Source organism: Bufo bufo, chromosome 3 (genome assembly GCF_905171765.1).
Source record: "Bufo bufo chromosome 3, aBufBuf1.1, whole genome shotgun sequence".
NCBI lineage: Eukaryota > Metazoa > Chordata > Amphibia > Anura > Bufonidae > Bufo > Bufo bufo.
This window is the reverse complement of record NC_053391.1, coordinates 81,187,387-81,209,191: the sequence shown is the minus strand read 5'-3', so window position 1 is coordinate 81,209,191 and position 21,805 is coordinate 81,187,387. Positions and strand designations below refer to the sequence as shown.

Here is a 21,805-nt window from a genome sequence, read left to right as displayed (position 1 = left end):
GCTATTCTACATTACACATGCATAGCCCCGTCTACCTCATATGCTATTACTTTCCCCCTCTATGCCATCAATCTGCTCTCAATAGGCAATCACTTAGTCCAATGTATGCTGTAACTTTGTCCCATCTGTGCCATCACTTTGTCTCCTGAGTGCCTGTTGTATGCCATTGCATTGCCTCCAGCAACACATCACTTTGCCCTCATATGCAAACACTCTGCCTCATGTATGCTGTCACTCTTCCCGTAGTATGCCATCACTCTGTATGCCATCACATTGCCCTCAATATGCCACCACTTTGCCTCCTAGTATGCTATCCCACTGCTCCTTGTATACCATCAGTCCTCCCTCAGTATGCCATCTCTCTTCCCCCCAATATGCCATCACTTTGCCCCGTGGTATTACATTTTTCACATCCTGGTATGCTATTACGCTGTCCCCAATTTGCCATCACACTGACCCCTACTATGCCATCACGTTGCCCCCAATATGCCATTACACTGCCCCGTTTTTCTGTCACTATGCCCCCTGCAATATCACTCTGCCCCCAATATGCCATCACACTGCCCCTGTATACCATCACACTGCCCCTGTATACCATCACACTGCCCCCTGCAATGCCATTATTTTTCCCCCAATACGCCATCACACTGCCCCTGTATGACATCACACTGCCCCCTGCAATGCCATTAATTTGCCCCTAATACACCATCACACTGCCCCTGTATGCCATCACACTGCCCCTGTATGCCATCACACTGGCCCTGTATGACATCACACTGCCCCCTGCAATGCCATTATTTTGCCCCTAATACGCCATCACACTGCCCCTGTATTCCATCACCCTGCCCTCTTCTCTTACTTGCTCCTGTGTTGTGTCTTCTCTTCTTCTGGAGCGGCTGGATGTTGTGTCTTCCCTTGTAAAGGAAGGTTTCAGGAGTCATTCCAATTGCAGAGCAGATACCTGAAAGTGTGCTCAAAACTAGTTAATATGGCCTTACTATATACGCCTCTGGTATTGCCTGCAGATCATCTCCTGCACATTTTGAACAGTGCCAGAATTGGTTCTAAGAGCTCAGGGTCTGTGCACAGGGCATATCATCAGCAAGGTGTAATAGGCTGGGAATTAAACCATATGGAATAGACTCTGGTGGCTGCTGACAAACAGAATATTGTCATTTTAAAGGCTATGTAAACCTTTATTAATTATTGATTTGGCTTCTGCAGCTTCTATATGTCACACTATATGGCCGCTGATGAAACTTGTCAGACTGGCCACTCTGGCCTCTGCTGAACTCTCTCCCAAGTGGATTTATATCCAAATAAAAGTTCCGTCTTGAATTCGGCATCAATCATCTTGAAACAGAGTTTGGCCTCTTGCACACGACCGTAGTTCTGGTCCGTATCCGAGCCGCAGTTTTTGCAGCTCGGATGCGGACCCATTGACTTCAATGGAACCACAAAAGATGCGGACAGCACTCCGTGTGCCGTCCACATCCGTTGCTCCATTCTGTAGCCCAAAAAAAAAAAAAATAACATGTCTTTTTCTTGTCCGTTTTGCAGACAAGAATAGGCATTTCTACAATGGGCCGCCCGTTCCGTTCCACAAATTGCGGTAGGCACACGGGTGGCTTACGGTTTTTGCGGATCCGCGGTTTGCGGACCGCAAAAAACGGAACAGCCGTGTGCATGAGGCCTTTAGCAGAGGTCAGTGGGGTGACGTAGAACAAGCCACCAGATGGCCCGTCTGACGGACTTATCACAGAACAGTTTTCTGCTGCTGCAAAATAGCAGAAGCCAAATGGTGCAAAATACTTAACAAAAACCTATTACAAAAATGTGAAGGCGTCCATAGCCTTTAACTTTATCATTTGGGGCTCTGTCTCCTCTAGACACATATTAATACATTAATTAGTACAGAATTTACAAATAACATGTTAGAATGTGATATATTTTAAATAATCATGACCAGGGGCGTAGCTGCAGGGGAAGCGGGTGCTTTGCGGCCCTGAGCCAGAAGGGGCCCATCCAGGAGGAGGAGGAGGACTAAAAGATTTTGTCAGGGCCCCCTCAACAGTATTACACAATGAAATTACATACAGTGACAGTATAGACAGTGTATAAAACGGGTGGAACAGCCACAGGAATGGGGGCGGCATGAAAGGAAGTTGCGAAAAAATTACTGGGGGAGGGGGGCCCCATTCAAAAATCTGCTGTGGGGCCCAGTCATTTCTAGCTACGCCACTGATCATGACATATCTACAGGATATACTGGGACCCTCATTTATTAGGAAAATAGAGTCCTGCAACCCCTGGTCACCACATTATATGGTGGATAACACAGTGTGTGCTTTTTATTGTTAGATATCCCAGTTACGGCTACTCCAATCTCCGCCTTCTACGTTGGCTGCATGGACATCACCATCAATGGGAAGCTGGTCGACCTGGATGATTCCCTGCAGAAGCAAAATGACATTCGATCACATTCCTGTCCCCTGATTTCATAGTCTCAAGAGAGATGTCATACTTTTTTATATTTTTGTAGCATCTACTACTGAATTACCAAACATGACCAACAAGAGATGTGCCAGAATAACGTGTGCTATTTTTAATACTCTGTACTGTATCGTGTGCCGAAATTAACTTGTATTTTCAATTTTATCAATATCGCAAGGACAAATCTGAAAATTGTAGCATTCCATTTAAACAAACATTTTATAGATTTTTTTTGTTTCTTATTTTTTTTCTTGTGTTTTGTCTTTTCTGTTTTATGTCAGATTGTCAGAGTAAAAGCTGCCCTAACCCCTGAAGACGCCGTGTAACGGCGAAACATGTCGGGGGGCAGCGTGAAGCTCTGATTTTATGGCAGTAAATCACTGAGGCTTATTAGTATAAGGGAAATGAATCGCACAGTGCATATCTAATACACAGGCAGCGCGCAGCCTGGTGGCACAAGTGTGCATCAACCTTACTAACCCAGTCAGGTGACAGCCCTGACAAGGTGGTCTATGTGATATATAAAGGCCAGTGATCACTGAAAGTTTTAAATTAAATTAGTCATTTACACCAGTAATATTAAACAATATGAATTAAAAGTTAAGTCTTAGTTAAGTAGGTAGGTGCAGGAAAATTGGTGATATTCAGTCCAAAAGGACATTAGTAGTAGCATATGTTGGTTAACACACCATATCCCTGCTCTTAAAGGGGAAGTACAAAAATTGTAGTAAAAGCTGAAGGCTCTGCAGCACTTTTTATTTAACCCCTTCATCCTAGGCATCCCAACATTTGGACCCCAACTGATCAGACACTGGTGGGATTACCTATTCTAATGCCATCATCAAAACACCTCTTTAACCTAAAGCACCCCTTTCATCTAGTACTGTATACAGGTAGCCATATGGATCTGTGTCACTAGGACGCCACTCTCTATTTTTATTAGGGGGCGGTGCTCTTCTATATCTGCGACACTCTGCGATATCTGCGAGGTGTATTATATTTTGCGTCGCTATAATCTTTTTCTGGAAGTTTATCTAGTGTATATGGTTACTGCATACGCTATGTGTTGGTGTATAAATTATAGTAGGTCATTGGGTATTTTTTTTGGAAGGGGTGCTAAAGTGAGGTACACTAAAGCAATAGAACATGAACCAGTCCTATACTATGTCTGTAGCTTGTGGAGCGAGCTCCTGAGGAGCCAGTGCAGAGAATGGGAGTGGTAGTGGCCCTGATTCTGCCACCAGATGGAGAGGTATAGTGGGGGGTTATTTGGAAATTATTGGCTCTTGCAGGCACTTGTAAATATAGGTGTCCACTGTGAGATTCAGGCTTGAAGTTTTTATGGCCTGGTGGTTATTCTTGATGATGGGTGTTTGACCTGTTTCCCTCACTGGCAGCAGGGTCTTTAAAGCTGTGATTTTTGCTAATCACTTTGCTGGTGAAGCACAATGAATCTTCTTGGAAGCAGTGTTCTTGATTCTGGAAATCTCCTGGAGTAATAGCCTCATGGGAAAACTGGATACGGCCCTTTTGAGGTAGACGCTCTGGCATGTGCTTCTTCCTATCTCCTTGCTGTCTAAACTCAAACTCCCCCTCCTGGCAGGATGAAGGACCATTCCAGTCCTACCAAGACGGGCGGAACAGGGTGGTTAGCCTTGTTCCTGCCAACAATACCACTTCAATACATATAAAACAATTGCAGATGCTCCTAGGTCTGGGGTACTGCATTCGCATTGTGGAAATACAAAATTAGAAAGGAATAGTATGAAGTGAATTTCCAGTGGTTAATAGGGGTTTTCGGGGAGTACAATAATGATGACCTATCCGTTTGTTCAGCATATTGCTGACTAGCTGTTAAAGGGGTCATGGATGTTGGCTCTCCAGTGAACTGGTCATAGGTCATCAATATTGTACTCCTGGAAAACTCCTTTAAATAACACATGGGCACCTTTTACCTCTGAAGCTTTACTGGTAAGTCCACATAATCAAGCTCCTTATTAACTTATGAGTACCCTCTTACTCATATGACTCTGCATTCTGCTCTCAAGACTTTAGTGGGTTCTTCAGAATTATAAAAACATGGCTGCCGTCTTCCAGGAACAGCATTACCTCTGTCCTAGGTTGTGTCTAATATTGCATCTCTGCTCCACTGAAGTGAACAGGGATTGAGATGCAATACCACATACAATCTGAGGACAGGTATGGCGCTCTTGTGGTAAGAAACAAATCATGATTTTCTAATCCTGGAAATAGGCAGATGTCATGCTTAAAGGGGTTGTCCCCTTTTTTATTTTATTTGATGACCTATCCTCAGGATAGATCATCAGTATCAGATCGGCAGGAGTCTGACTCCCGGCACCCCCACTGATCAGCTGTTTGAAGAGACAGCAGCGTTCGTATGAGCACTGCCTTCTCTTCACTGTTTACCGCAGTAATTGCAGTGGTGAGCAGGTCGTCCCATTCACTTCTATGGGACAGCTCCTTCCTATTCAAGTGGATACTACAGAGCTGTCCTATAGAAGTGAATGGAGATGCCATACTTGTAATGACACCTGCTCAACACTGCAATTACTGCGACGAGCAGAGAGAAGGCAGCGCTCGTATGAGAGCTCGGGAGTCAGACCTCCGCCGATCAGATATTGATGACCTATCCTGAAGTAGGTCATTAATATAAAAAAAGCAGACGACCCCTTTATATGCACCAATACGTGTCAAACAACAAGTTTTAGCTAGGAAAGTGGTATACCTAAAACTACTAGGAACAAATGGAACTCCATCCTGGCACTGGCAAGGAAGGCTCACAGCCGGCAATGACTTCACCTGTCCAAGTTTGTCAAGCTGAATCCAACAAGGCACAGGAAAGGATAAGTGGAGTAGTCCTCAGAAGACAACAAGTCATGAACAGGTCATGTTCAAAGGATTGAGAATAGTTTAAAACTGCACAAGGGCAAGTTCCAGTATTCATAGGGCCAGATTTATCATTACACTTACATCTTACTCCACTTTTACATACGTCCAAGTCAGATTATTATTAATGGTCCTTTAAGGCCACATACACACGACCGTGTGCCGCCCATGGCCGTATTGCGTCCCGCATACAGCGGGTCTGCAATACACAGGCACCAGCCGCTTGCATTCCGCATCATGGATTGCGGACCCATTCACTTGAATGGGTCCGCAATCACGGAGATGCAGAATGGAGGCACGGATCGGAACCCCACGGAAGCACTACGGAGTGCTTCCGTGGTGTTTCTGGCTGTGCCTCCGCACCGCAAAAGAGTAGCGCATGCACTACTTTTTTGCGGTGTGGACCGTCGGATGCGGATCGCGGACCCCATTCAACTGAATGGGTCCGCAATCCGCATGCGGCTGCCCCATGGTCTGTGCCCGTTCATTTGCGGTCCGTAGCACGGGCACGGAGCCCTAACGTCCGTGTGCATGTAGCCTAATACTGTGATAAATGTGGTTTGACGGTAGCTGTTTATCCTTCAGTAAGTGGCTTTAAAAAAGTCGCACGTCTTTACGAAAAAGTCGCACGTTTATAGGTTTCTGACAGAAAAGTCACAAGATTCACTATCAGTTGTACCCGAGAGAACATGGCAAACATGGACCCATCTTTGATGACAGATCTTTTTGATGATGAAAAAAGAAGAATTTTACAAAAGAAGAAAAAATATTAGTTGAAAAGGTAAAAAAAAAAAGGAATCAGTTAAAAAAGTGTAATAAGTGTGTATAGTGTAATATTTGAATGTGAAAAGTCTTTTTTTCTGTGTGTCCCTTTTTAATATCCATTGTGTCATCTGTTCGTGGGACCGTCACATGCAGATATAGAACCCATTCACTTTAAATGTGGTCTGCGATACCCATCCGACTGTCCACATCTATAGAAAACCAATTATTTTTATTTTATTTTTTAAAAACCAGTGCAGAACCAAAAATAATATTTTGGAATATATTTTATTTTTATGAAACTAAAAAAACTTGCTTTTTTTAAAAAACAAAACAAAAAAACAACTACATGTTATACTTTACAATATATTTAACCAAATATACATTAATAAAACATTATTAATTCTAGTAAAATAATGAAAGCAAATAAATGTATTTTGATGAACATTTTTACATTTAACATTCAACATTTTTAAAGGTTAAAAGAAAAAAAAAGGTAAAAAGAGTCTTCTGTTTGATGCCAATGTTATAAGCGCAGGACATATATATAACGATCCCAACATAAGCATGGTCCGCATTGGAGTGAAATTGCGCAATTTCTTGCGACTTTTTTAAATTGTCGCAATAGTAAATCTGTCTAGAGATTGATTTACATAAGAAAACACGCCCACTTTCAGAAAACTGGCGAGCATAGCGCAGAGCCAGAAAAAGTCGCAAATTTTTGCGCAGTTTTACCAATTTGGCAAATTTTTGGGACTTTTTCACGCCATAAATTTGACTTTAGCTAATGATAAATCTGGCCCATAGTGTATAGCATCACAGCCATTCTGATTCTGTCTACCCAAAATGTAAAAAAGTTTAGGAAAGTTGGGCCATTATCATCCAAAATGGGTGTATGGCGTGATCAGCCAAATGCAACCAGCCATTTGCCATTGCGCTCAAAGAACAAGAAGTAATTTTTTTTATTTTTTAAATGAACTCCCTTGTCAGCCAGATTAGCCTGGCATGTTGCTGGCCGTATGAGCGATCTTGCAGCCGATCGTTGTCAGGATTAGATATAGAAAAGTCAGTGCTATCACATTTTATGTCAATGCTTTCGATACAATCCCCTCATTTCTTATCCCACTCTGCTGTTGTCTTTGTAGAGATTTGATCAGCACTAACCCTTCCTACCACTAGGTGGTGCTCACGGACTTCGGTAGATAACATGACAAGCTCGCTATAGTCATCTGTGAACACTTTATCATTTTAGACCAAAGTAATGAAGAGCTCAGAATGATCACCCTGTTCATGAAATGCTTTTTTTACACTTGCGTGTTAATTCCATTATTGAGATCCGGCTGAGGATCTCTATCCCGGAATTAAACGGATCCCTTTTGATTTTGCACATTGGGATGCATCCGTTCCGTTAGGACGGGGTTGTGTGACATCAAGACGGAAAAAAACAGATCCGTCACTAAACACATTGAAAGTCAATGGGTGTCGGATCTGTTTTTTTTAATCAAATCTATCTTTCTAAGCTATCTATCTATCTTATATCAGTTTGTATACATTGGTCACTTATATCACATATCTGTCTGTGCAGAAGACGTGGCTGGGGACATGCAGCATTATGGGCTAGGCCAGTGGTGGTGAACCTATGGCACGGGTGCCAGAGGCAGCACTCACAGCCCTCTCTGTGGGCACCTGCACCCTGGAAAAAGTCTATGGTGTACCAATATGCCTTAGACTTCTCCTGTCAGTCATCAGCGCAGGGCGCACTATGGACGGCACAGGCAGCGCACTGAATGTAGTCAGGTATTATAGCTCAATGATAAAGTACATGGAGGATATACTGTATTGGACTGTAGCATTCAAGGTAAATTGCTGTGTTGGCACTTTGCGATAAATAAGTGAGTTTTTGGTTGGGCACTTGTTCTGTAAAAGGTTCCCCATCACTGGACTAGGCAATTATATGAAAAGGTCTATTTGCCTATTCCTAAATACAGTGCAGGTCAGATATTACCCCCATAAAACAATGCAAGCAAGAGAGTGCCCTATTATAAAACAGTGCCACTAGAGAGTGAGTGCCCGCATAAAACAGTGCTACCAGAGAGTGCTCCCATAAAATAGTGCCACCACAGAGTGCACCCATCAAACAGTGCCACCATAAAGTGCCCTATAAAACAGTGCCACAATAGAGTGTGAGTGCCCGCATAAAACAGTGCAGCCAGAGAGTGCTCTATAAAACAGTGCCACCAGAGAGTGCTCCCATAAAATAGTGCCACCAGAGAGTGCACCCATCAAACAGTGCCACCATAAAGTGCCCTATAAAACAGTGCACCCATAAAGTGCCCTATAAAACTGTGCACCCATAAAGTGCCCTATAAAACAGTGCACCCATAAAGTGCCCTATAAAACAGTGCACCCATAAAGTGCCCTATAAAACTGTGCACCCATAAAGTGCCCTATAAAACTGTGCACCCATAAAACAGTGCCACAATAGAGTGTGAGTGCCCTATAAAACAGTGCAGTCAGAGAGTGCCCTATAAAACAGTGCAGTCAGAGAGTGCCCTATAAAACAGTGCCACCATAGAGTGCCCCCATAAAACAGTGGTTGGGCACCACTAGTAGTAACATTGCACTCCAGCAGGACTTCTCCCCGGACTGGTGAATGGCAGGTACCGCGTGGTCCTTCCCCTGTTACTGTATTGTATATTGAGCTCTCTGAAGGCTCTGCACTGGAGACGGATAGATGGTGCACATGGTGGACGTCTGGTGGCCTCCTGTCTATCTCCAAATGATCATGATGCTAAACAAAAGTGACAAAATGACTTTACAAGCTCACAGCCAGCATCCTGAGACATAGAGCGGGGAGCGTCCAGGACTCAGGCCGCAGCCATCCATCTCACCTGTCACTGCTCCTCTCTGTGAAGGACTTAGCTGTGTAATCTCTTTACAGAAAATAAAGCTCCATTATTATTACATTAGGGCAGAGAGACATCCATCATAACCTGCTTGTCATACGTCCACCTTTACACCACGGAGGGGACTAATGTCATTTGTATGGGGCAGTAATGCAGTGACATCACGGATGATGAATTGTTCTTTACAATCAGTGACTTTTTCCAATAATCATATGCAGAAAAGAGGTGATCGCTGTAATATAAGGATGGACGAAGTGTGACCACCTGATCCATTGTCTGCTAGGCTTCTCTGGAAAGAATTCACTTCAGAAAGGAAGGAGATCATGCAATCAATATCTATTATCTATCTATCTATCTATCTATCTATCTATCTATCTATCTATCTATCCATCTATCTATCTGCCTATCTCATATCTATCTATCCTTCTATCTGTCTATCTCATATCTATCTATCTATCTATCTATCTATCTATCTATCTATCTATTATCTACCTTCTATCTATCTATCTATCTAGACAGACAATGACACTGGGCAGCACAGCAGTTTCAAAATGTAAATATGGAGTGCCAGCGGCTGTGGGGGCGATCCACCTCCAAAATAATTAATAAACGAAAAAATTCCACTGCACATCTATGGCCTGGATGTGCCGTGGAATTTTTTCGTCTGTCTATCTATCTATCTATCTATCTATCTATCTATCTATCTATCTATCTATCTATCTATCTATCTATCTATCTATCTATCTCTCATATCTATCTCATATCTCTTAAATCTGTCTCTCTCTCTGTCTCTCTCTCTGTCTCTCTATCTATCTATCTATCTATCTATCTATCTATCTATCTATCTATCTATCTACTTCTCATCTATCTATTGTCTATCTGTCTGTCTGTCTATCTATCTATTATCTATCTATCTATCTATCTATTATCTATCTATCATCATCTATCTATCATTATCTATTATTATCTATCTGTCTATCTATCTATTATCTATCTATCTATCTATCTATCTATCTATCTATCTATTATCTAGCTATCATTATCTATCTATCATTATCTATTATTATCTATCTGTCTGTCTATCCTTTCTAGTTGAAAGCCCCACGTTTACCTTCAGAAAAGTCTGCATTTTGCCTGGTTTGGGACAAGAAGTTTGCTGCACGAAGGCAGATAAGTAATACCGGCTTAGATGTGTAGTCCTGGTTCGTTCCGCTGCAGAAGGTATACAACCAGTCTGAGAATCCCTCACAGATTCCTATTGCTCAGCTGATGATGAATGCGGGAATAGAAGTATTTCCTTATAATATATGGGTCTTGTGTGAGATATTTCCAAGACAGTTCATGTTTCTTATTTTCAGGCCTCATCTACGAGCCACAGGGGCAACCAAAGGTCTTCAGGGGGAGATGAGGGTTATAATATATGAAAGGAATAATGTGAGGGGAGCACTGATGGAGGCCATTCCTCTATAACCAATTCATGTTGAAACACTATATGCGGTATTATGCACTGTGTGCAGTATTAGATACGACTCCTGTCCTGGGACAGTGTTATAATGATTCAGACAGGCCCTGTTCAGCGCCATTCATTTTGATGGTATGTAGTTGGGGGGTAGGAATGAGATGCTGCTTCCTGCAGCTCGGTCCTCCGTATCTAGTAGGTTGATCTTCCTAGGACCAAGCTGGCGTGACCCTCCTCACCTTGGCACCTTAGCAGAAATACCTTCTTCTCCATGGCTATGTATTTTCTCGGGTGATCAGTATATGTCTAAGGGCCTATTCACATGACCGTATTTTTGGTTCGCATCCTATCCGCATTTTTTGCAGATCAGATGTGGATCCATTCATTTCAATGAGGCTGCAAAAGATTGCTGTGTTCTGTCCGCATCCGTATGTCTGTTCCTTGGCTCCACAAAAAAAATAGAGCATGTCCTACTCTTGTCTGGAGAAGAAAAGGAATTTCTAACATAGGGTGAAATGTGCAAGACCGCGAAATGCAGGACGCACGGATACGGTCATGTGAATGGGCCTCTATACATAGTAGGGGTGAGAAAGGCAAAACATGACATGACCAATTCATAAAAGACCAAGTAAAATTAGCCATCTGCCAGAATTTTTTTTATTGCATTTTTTTATTGAAATTATAATAAAAATTGTAATAAAGAACAACCCCCTCCCTTAGGACATGCAAGTATTCTATAAATGCTCTTGCCTTGTAAGAGTCCAGAGAGTCCATTTTGCCATAGCATTCGAGAGATGATCCTGATCGTCCCCCTCTCACCCACTCCATCCCCAAACTCTATGCTTCCATATTGGATCTGGTGTTGAAGGATTGTCCTGTACATAGTAGGGAGCGGTGGGAGGCTAGAAAAAACAGAATACTTAAAGAGGTTGTCCGGGTTCAGAGCTGAACCCGGACATACCTCCATTTTCCACCCGGACATACCTCCTGACAGTTGTCATCATGCTCCGATGCTCTCCTTTGCCCTGCGCTAAATTGCGCAGGGCTAAGGCATTTTTTGGAGATCCGGTGACGTACTGTACTCTCCATGGGGCTGCCAGGAAGCCCGGTGACGTCACTGGCACTGATGGGCAGGATTTAGCACTGCCCTAGCCAGTAAAACGGCTAGGGCAGCGCTAAAGCCCGCCCATCAGAGCCGGTGATGTCACCGAACACACTGCCGGGCGGAAGTTTCAGCCCGGCAGTGTGTTATGATAAACAAAAGAGCCCGTGCCCTGCGCGATTTAGCGCAGGGCAAGGGAGCGCATCGGAGCTTGAGATGCTCCGATGCTAGCCTCAGGGGGGCTGCCAGGGTAAAAATAAGGGTATGTCTGGGTTCAGCTCTGAACCCAGACAACCCCTTTAAGACTTGCATATTTCTAGATCACTGTTTGCCGTCAGTGAATGGAAGCTATAGACCAAATTTTTATATACAGAGGCTGAAAGCTGTCCTGAATCGCGTCCAAGTGACACAGCTGTAGGTATCCTACAAAGGAGAGAGGTCTCGGATACACTATGTCATGCCATGCACCTACGAGACAGCACATCATAAGGGGAGATTTACAGCCACTGGTCATGAAGAAGAATATTTTAATGCACTGACAGCAAGAAGAGATTTGGAAAGTGGTAGAAAAGTGAAACACAAAGAAAGTTGCAGAACTTTCTATCATATAATAATAACGTCCACAGTCGTCAGACGCACAATCTATAGCAAATGACGTCACTCACCAGCACCTACTTGCCCAGAGGGCTGGTGGGCAGGGGACCGAACAGACGCGTTCAATTTCTCATAGCCTGGGCATCTTTTTATCTTGTGTTATTCTCCGTCTCCTTTTATCTTCCTTCCCCTAATTTAAGTATGTAGAAATGAAGATATGTAAATGTGGCAGACAACAAGCTGAAGCCGCATGGTTCCTCGGTACGGCATGCTGTTCTCACCTGGTACTGGCAGGATACTGCGATCTGAACCAGGCAGACTGACAGACGTGAACCTTTGTCATTCACCTCCCTCCGTTTTGAGCCTGGAGTTTACAATCATCCTGACTCTGGAATCACTTGCAGTAACTTCAAACATTTCTGCCTAAAATTGTGAAGGACTGACTGGAAGCTATTATGTCTTCAATATGGCTTCCTCCAGCCTTCAAGCTGTACAGAGTCCTAATACAGCACCATAGACTTCTGCCTCCAGTTTCATTTGAAGCCATGCACATTTTTTGTATTGCATCTAGGGGGAATGACTCCAAAATACTATGTCATATGAATCAGCAAGTAGAGACATAAAGATTGCCTATGGCTACAAATATCTTTTACATGACACTACTCGACTACCATATATTTGGTTGCTGCTCAAATTCTACTATAATATGTAGTCTACAAGGACATGTATATATGAGTGTGTGTTCTACCATAGGAATCAATAGAGAATCTTTGGGTGGAAGATGCAGTCTGATGGGATATGGTCGGCTGTGAACAAAGTGAGTGACCCATTCATTGACTTGACGTTCCTTTGGGGTCCCTTGGGTTATACAGTAGTTATGCCCCTGATGCTAGACTTCTACCTATATTTCTACATTGTTCGATATTTCAATATCCCTATTGATACTAACCACCCAACGAAGATCAGACCACTGCTCACCTTCCATTTGGCCTATGTAGTAACACAGCTAAATGTAATGCAGTCCAAGCACTGAAAGGACCCAAGAGGACTACTGCAAAGGGTTAATTATTATTAAAATGGTTAATTTACTGTTACTGAGTTAAATGTTATTACTTGGTACACTATATATACCTAATGGCAATGTATGGACAACAAATGGTTAACAAACTGGCATACCTGGTTAGGTTACCAGGGTGAATGACTTAGCCCGCCCCCTAGTTATTTAGTTGGAGAGCAAAGCAGGGCCACAGTATGTAGCAGAGACAAGACCTATATGTGCAAGCTCCTGCAACCTAGGCCAGAGTCCAGGGGACCTTTACCTCTGAGTCTACAGCTGCAAGAGAAGATACTTTCTCATCAGAGAAACCCTGAGAGAAAGAGACCAGAAGGTCCAGAACCATTAAGGCCGTAGATGATAACACCAGTAAGGTACCGCTCGTTTATGAAAAAGACTTTACTGCTGTGGAAAGATTCAATTGCCTCCGGCACCCATCACACATTGAGATGGACTGGCCATACGAATCTAAATTCTGTATCCCTCAGCCCGGGAATGGCAGAAGGCGTTTATAAGTACAGAATAGCTCGCCTGTGGTCATCTTGGAAAGATTGTAAAGTGTTTAGAAAGAGTGAAACTCTGAAACCTGACTCCAATACCTAATGCTGACAACTGACTCTGGCCCCTGAGAGTTATACCAGACAGTGTCAGGTATCAATGTCAGTTGTCAGACTCAGATTTCAGATTCAGGGATCAGAGTCAGAAGTCAGAGGAATTTGTCAAATCGTATTATGATATCTGACTCTGCCATCTGAGAATGTCTTGATATGTGCACAGGATTGTCTGTTAGACTGGGCCAGCCCTAAATGCACGTCTAGCATCCCCATAATAAAAAAAAAAAGATAATCAAATTTTCTAGTGCTCTGAGATAATTCTGCACACTATACTATAACATTACAGCCTCTTTCCTATTACTTTTATTAGTTTATGTTATTTAGTTACTTTGTGGCTGTTCAGCTAATAAAACTTCCCAACTTCTTTTGGAGTCACTATGCAGGGGGCATTCCTTGTCTTGAATTCAAGCCGATTTGACATGATAATTTTATTTATACATCTCTAAATTATGCTTGTAGAAATTATCTCCTTGACATCTTTGTAAAAAATTTGCAGTTTACAGAGGCAAATTATAATTACTGCTTTGACAAAATTTCAGATATCACAGTTTGCATCCTAAGCCATCTGTAATTGCATCACAAAAATCTCAACTTTCTCTTTCTGCAAGTTCTCCCTAGGAAATGAGTGAATATGTATAACCACACCTGAAAGAAATTTGAAAAACCTTTTCGTTTGCATAAGTACATTCAGCCGGCAAACATGTTTTTAAATAAATGATTACATTAATTAAATATCTACATTTTAATTACCTTCAAGAGCATCAATGCAACTTTTCAGAAATGTTACAAATTTGTTTCAACACATTGCGGGGTCTAGGCACGAAAAAAGTATATATATATATAAATATATATATACCGTATTTTTCACCCCACAAAAGTGGGGGGAAATGGCAGTGCGTCTTATAGGGCGAATGCTGCAATTTTTACATCGCTAACACTGATACATCGCGGCTGGCTCCGATGCTGCACTGCACGGCGATGTGTCAGGGGGAAAGGGTGGAGGCCGGCAACTGCTGGAATCGCGGCGGGGCCCGGTGCAGTAACTGTACTCTTACACTGGGCGCTGCCGCTCACAGCAGTATTGATATGTAAACTGTAATCCTTAACTTCTTCTAAACTTTAGTTAAAGTAGCGCTATCTCGTGTACTACTACTTACTATCACACTCGCGTAGCAGGCAGAGCGGCCGGCAGCTGTAACGTCACTCACGTCCCGCGCATGCTCCTCCCACTTTATGAATGAAGCAGGCGGAGCAGGCCCGTGACATGAGTGAGTGACGTTACGCTGCCGGCCACTCGGCCTGCTGCAGTACGGGAGCTTGATAGTAAGTAGTAGTACACAGGATATCGCTACTTTAACTAAAGTTAAGAAGAGGTTAAGGATTACAGTTTACATATGAATACTGCTGTGAGAGGAGGGGCCCGGTGTATTGGGGGACACTGTTATGGGGAGGATCTGTGGATGACACATATATAGCATAAGATGCTGTATATGTGTCATCCACAGATCCCCCTCATAATAGTGCCATCCACAGATCCCCCATAACAGTGCCATCCACAGATCCCCCATAACAGTGCCATCCACAGATCCCCCTCCCATAACAGTGCCATCCACAGATCCCCCTCCCTATTACAGTGCCATTCACAGATCCCCCATAACAGTGTGTCATCCACAGATCCCCCATAACAGTGTGTCATCCACAGATCCCCCATAACAGTGTGTCATCCACAGATCCCCCATAACAGTGTGTCATCCACAGATCCCCCATAAGTGTCATCCACAAATCCCCTACATAACAGTGTCATCCACAGATCCCCCATAACAGTGTGTCATCCACAGATCCCCCATAAGTGTCATCCACAAATCCCCTACATAACAGTGTCATCCACAGATCCCCCATAATAGTGTCATCCACAGACCACCATTAGTTCAAAACCCACCAAAAGCACACCTTTTGGTTCTAAATTTTTTTTCTTATTATTTTCCTCCTCAAAAACCTAGGTGCGTCTTATGGGCAGGTGCGTCTTATAGGGCGAAAAATACGGTGTATATATATATATATGCCATAAAGTTTGGCAATATTGAAAGCTTCTGTGGAATTTCAGGTCAGTATAACAGCTGGAAGCAGAGTCTATCATGTATCATTATTACTGACAAACCAGTACAGAAATCACCTATAATTTACAAAATGGTCATATATTTATTGATGTGTTGTAATAAAGTATCTAAAATCCATGTTAAAAAAGGATGAAGACATCACTGACAAAAACCAGCAGTCGCCTACTAAAGTCTATTTTGTACCCAACGCATGTTTCACTGTTAGGATACCAGCGAAACACACGTTGGGCGCTTGATTGCTGCTCTGCACTTTATTTGCCCATAATGCTTTTACGAATTTTTACGTATCTGGCTTAATTTTACTTATTTGTTGTTATTTGTTAGGGTACTTTCACACTTGCGGCAGACTGATCCGGCAAGCAGTTCTGCCGCCGGAATTGCCCGCCGGATCCGCCAAAACGCATACCGCCGCACATTTTTAACGTAACGAATCCGTCGTTCCGTCGAGGCCCATAAAAGCCGGATCCGTCGTTCAGTTTCATTCCGTCATCAATTTTCGCCTGATCCGTCCGCCGGATCCGTTGTAAAAGCGGATCCTTCTATTCCGTTTTCTTCCGTTTTTAGACGGAACGATGGATCCGGCGTTTAAATTTAGAGATAAAAAGATGCTATCTGTTAATCAAATACTACAACTGGCTATAAAAGATAACAGAAGGTCACAAAAAGATGCAATCTGTTAAAGCAAATACTACAACTGGCTATAAAAGACAACCGAAGGTCACTTACCACTCAGAAGTTCCTTCAGCAGAGTGCAAAGATGATGCCGGACCATATTCGTTTTGGATTTCAAGCTTTAATTCTGGTTTCACGCTGGAGAAGACGTCTTCAAGCCAGACGGCGTAGAAAGTGTCGCTATTGGGTGCATCTAATAACCTCTGCAAGAGTAAGAAGGGGAGTTTTTGAAACTCTGTTTCCTGAATTGAGGGATTATCCTGAAAAATTCTTTAACTACTTACGGATGACGGTAGAAAGTTTTGATGATCTTTTACAACGTGTGTCACCTCACATTCAAAGACAAGACACCACTTTCCGTCGCTGTGTTTCCCCAGCAGAACGCCTATTGTTGACCATAAGGTAAAGTACATACTTTATTACATATTGTACCAATATTTGGTCTAAATTTTTAAAAGCTGCTGTTTGGTAGTGTGAAGCCCTAAATTTTTTAATCAAAATTTGCTTAGTTTTTCTGGGATCACTGTACAAAGTGTCTAATTTTGGCCCCAATTGATGCTCATCATTCTTTTTTTTAATTGTACATCTTGTTTGGAAAATTTTGAATCAATATACTCGTCATTGAAGATGTAGAATGAACTGTGATGAATATTGTTCGTCATGGAGAACAAACATTTATCGTTGAATTTTATTAAAAATTATATTGGCCACAGAAAAAATCTTGACCAAACTAATATATGTAGGGGTGCAATAAAATTGTGTCAGATTGATATACCTTGTATATTATGTTGTTTGGTAAAATTTTTAATACCCTTTTTTTTTCTTTTAAAATTTAGGTTTTTGGCAAGTGGAGAAAGTTTCAGCTCTCTCCATTTTCAATTTCGCCTTGGGATATCAACTGTCTCAATAATTGTCAAGGAGACATGCCGTGTTTTGTGGGAACAACTGCATGATGAATTCATCCCACATCCAACTCGACAGCATTGGACAGAAATATCTGAAAGATTTTGGGATGTTTGTCAGTTTCCCAACTGCATAGGTGCGGTAGACGGGAAACATATTCGTATTATCAAGCCCCACGGAACCGGATCCGAGTTTTTCAATTATAAGAAATATTTTTCTATAATACTAATGGCCATCGCAGATGCTCAATATCGTTTTGTTGCAGTGGACGTAGGGGCCTATGGACGCGTCAACGATTCCATGGTATTTAAAAATTCAAATATGGGCCGTAGTCTATATAACGGACAATTAGATTTTCCTCTCCCTCAACCACTGCCAGGTACTGATGGCCCACCCATGCCGTTTGTATTGGTTGGTGATGAGGCATTCCAAATGTGTGGAAATCTAATTAAGCCATATTCCAGCCGCGGATTAGATTTAAAAAAACACACATACAACTACCGCTTGACCAGGGCTCGAAGAATGGTTGAATGCACATTTGGAATTTTGGTTGCAAAATGGAGGATTTTCACTAAACCAATTCAGATGAAGGTTGAATCGGTCGACGAGGTTGTAAAGTCTGCTGTGGTGTTACACAACTTCCTCCTTCAAAAAGAACCACTCAATTTGGAACAGGTACCGGAGGACAGCAAGATCGCAAGCATTCAAAGTTGTCGACATCGGTCAACTGTAGCGGTTGCACGGATGAGAGACTCGTTTGCAGATTATTTCTGCTCTGAAGCAGAAAGGGTGGACTGGCAGGACCGATTAGTATAAACATTTTGGGATTAATTTTCAAATAACCGTTAATTTATTTTTGTTGTCCCGTTGGTTGATGGTTACAGTGTGTTGTATTTGATTTCAATTGCATTTTGGGTTCAATCAGGCCTGTTATGGAGACTGAGGTTAAATCTGCCCACGTTATAGGAGCGACACATACTTGTGTCGCTCCACTGGCGCTGGTAGATTTAATCAGGCCTGTTATGGAGACTGAGGTTAAATCTGCCCTTATCACAATCTACCAACGCTGGAGGAGCGACAATTAGTTGTGTCGCTCCGCCAGTGCTGGGAGATTATATCTGGCCTATTAGACACCTAGCTTTCTCACAATCTACCAATGCTGGAGGAGCGACAATTAGTTGTGTCGCTCCGCCAGTGCTGGGAGATTATGTCTGGCCTATTAGACAGCTAGCTTTCTCACAATCTACCAACGCTGGAAGAGCGACAATTAGTTGTGTCGCTCCGCCAGTGCTGGGAGATTATGTCTGGCCTATTAGACACCTAGCTTTCTCACAATCTACCAACGCTGGAGGAGCGACAATTAGTTGTGTCGCTCCGCCAGTGCTGGGAGATTTTAATTTTATTAAAATTAAAAATATCTATCTTTATTAAAAAAAAATTAAACAGTCCTTGGATTTTTAAACAAAAAAAATAAGATTTATTATAAATAACAATAAAATAAATAAAATAAATAATTACAAATTAAGGAAGGTATGGTGGGGGGTGGAGGGAAGTGATTGGTTTGGGTCCACTCTGTCCTGTTGTTCTTCTGCCACTGTGGACAACAAAGTGCATGTTGATGCAAGTGGCACAGAGGGAGTATGAAGAGTGGATTGGGCAGGAGAAGGAGTTTCCCGAGCAACAGTAGAGGGAGTGGTGAAAGAGGTAGGAGCATAGTAAGAAGGAGGAGAAGAAAAGTGTTGAGAAAAGAGCTCGGGGGTTTGGGATGGGGGTGGGTTGTGGGAAGGGGGAGGGGGAGGGTGGGAATGCTAAGCCTGTTGCGGCTGTAAACTTGGATAGGTGTGGGATGGGGGATAGGTGTAGGATGGGGGATAGGGCAGGGGTGGGGGAATGGTTGTGGGGCGGTGTGCCAGTTGCCACAAGACGCTGTCCATCTGTCTTCTGGCCTCATACCGCTGGTCGGGTGACAAGCGTTTCAGCGCAGGTAACAACGACACAATATAGTGATGCATCGGACTCATTTGTGTCGTCAACACCGCCCCCTCCTGAAGACGACGCAAATGATCCTCCACAGATGCAACCCTATTTGTGATCCCCGCCAAGGACTCATACATGAGCCTTGTGAGGTCTTCGTAGTTAGCCTGGCGGCTCCTACCTGACCTCTGGCGATGCATGAGGGCCTCAAAAAGGGGAGCCATCGTTGACATTGTTGCGTCGCCAGAGTCCACAAGTAGGGGAACAGGTTGGGAAACCTGGTGTTCCTGACCAGCAGTAGGAGCAGGGCGAGAGGGACCCGCGGCGGCTTGCTCTTCAGGGACCGCCTCCTGAGGAACTTCGGGCGCTAGAGTGCTGCTGGCTGTTCTGTGAAGCAAAGAAAAAAAAAAATTTTGCATTTTTTATGGATGGTAGAAACAGTGGGATAGAGGTGAGCAGAGAGACTTCAGAAGCTACATAAGAGGTTACATTCCAAAAAATAGAGAAACATACTGTACATAGATAGAGGCCATGAATTAAATGAATTTTCAACGAAGTGTCTATGTACAGTATAGCCTTTTTTTTTGGAAAACAACTTCAAATGAAAAATCGGAAGCACACATCGCTCCTCTCTACTCCACTAAATACAATGTGGATGTCCAAGACAAAGTGCCAAATGACAGTCTGTCTGGGCCATACACCTAGTTTGAAAAGTTTTTTTTTTTAGAGACACCTTATATCTTACCTTCGCATCTCAAGGGTCCTTCGTAGAAACCCCAAGGCGGCAGAATAGCGGTATTCATCCTTGAGGTTCCTCCCGACCCACTCGGGCGCCGAAGTTCCTCATTAAAGGCCTTCTTGTAGCGGTCCCTGATTGAGCGCCACCAAACCATGATCGTATCTCCTAGAAAGAAAGAAATCAAATTAGGATGTATATTTAAAATCTGTGTTTTAATCAAAGTTGGTTTACAATTTACTTGAAACAGCCACAATAAGAAAAAAATAATAAAAAAAAATAAAATTAAGTGGCGGTTATAAAAAAATTTGACTGTAAAACCACTTTTGATTAATATTTTTTTTTACATGTCTGCTCTCTACAAATAATTTATACTTACGGCATTGGCCCTGTTGCCTTTCTCGGAGGTCATCCCAGTTGGGCAGAATGGCGGCACATATCTCGTTCCAGAGGAGCCGTGTTAGATGATGGCGGTCAATCGGTGTGGTCCCACAATGGTGTACGCTCCTCCACCATATGGATGAGGAGGTCATTGTCGATATAAAATCGTTCAATGTCCTCCTCATGCCTTCTGGTGGAGGTTTGGGAGCCCTAAAAGAAGAAAAAAATATAGAATAAAAATTTAGTTTATAAATATTCGATAAATTTCTTTTTAATAAAAACCATAACTTTACAATACTCACACGACCACAACCGCCGCTTGCTCCACGGCGTCCTCTGGAAGATCGTTGATGACCTCTCTCACTGGCAACAGGACGAGATGGCTGAAATTTTTTTTTTTAATAAATAAATAAATATATATACAGTACAGACCAAAAGTTTGGACACACCTTCTCATTCAAAGAGTTTTCTTTATTTTCATGACTATGAAAATTGTAGATTCATACTAAAGGCATCAAAACTATGAATTAACACATGTGGAATTATATACATAAACAAGTTTGAAACAACTGAAAATATGTCATATTCTAGGTTCTTCAAAGTAGCCACCTTTTGCTTTGATTACTGCTTTGCACACTGTTGGCATTCTCTTGATGAGCTTCAAGAGGTAGTCCCCTGAAATGGTTTTCACTTCACAGGTGTGCCCTGTCAGGTTTAATAAGTGGGATTTCTTGCCTTATAAATGGGGTTGGGACCATCAGTTGCGTTGAGGAGAAGTCAGGTGGATACACAGCTGATAGTCCTACTGAATAGACTGTTAGAATTTGTATTATGGCAAGATAAAAGCAGCTAAGTAAAGAAAAACGAGTGGCCATCATTACTTTAAGAAATGAAGGTCAGTCAGTCAGCCGAAAAATTGGGAAAACTTTAAAAGTAAGGGCTATTTGACCATGAAGGAGAGTGATGGGGTGCCGCGCCAGATGACCCGGCCTCCACAGTCACCGGACCTGAACCCAATCGAGATGGTTTGGGGCGAGCTGGACCGCAGAGTGAAGGCAAAAGGGCCAACAAGTGCTAAGCATCTCTGGGAACTCCTTCAAGACTGTTGGAAGACCATTTCAGGTGACTACC

The 21,805-nt window shown here is 42.8% G+C and overlaps 1 protein-coding gene across 2 annotated transcripts in view; it reads left to right on the top strand.

Annotated features, from left to right (window-relative positions):
* Positions 1 to 2,719, top strand: part of PROS1 (protein S) — a 64,986-nt gene extending 62,267 nt beyond the window's left edge. For both annotated transcript variants that reach the window (XM_040423265.1, XM_040423264.1), the window contains exon 15: positions 2,362 to 2,719. In XM_040423265.1, coding sequence (XP_040279199.1) covers positions 2,362 to 2,504 — 143 coding nt within the window. In that variant the 3' untranslated portion in view covers positions 2,505 to 2,719. The remainder of the gene's footprint in view (positions 1 to 2,361) is intronic.
* The last annotated feature ends 19,086 nt before the right edge of the window (positions 2,720 to 21,805 follow it).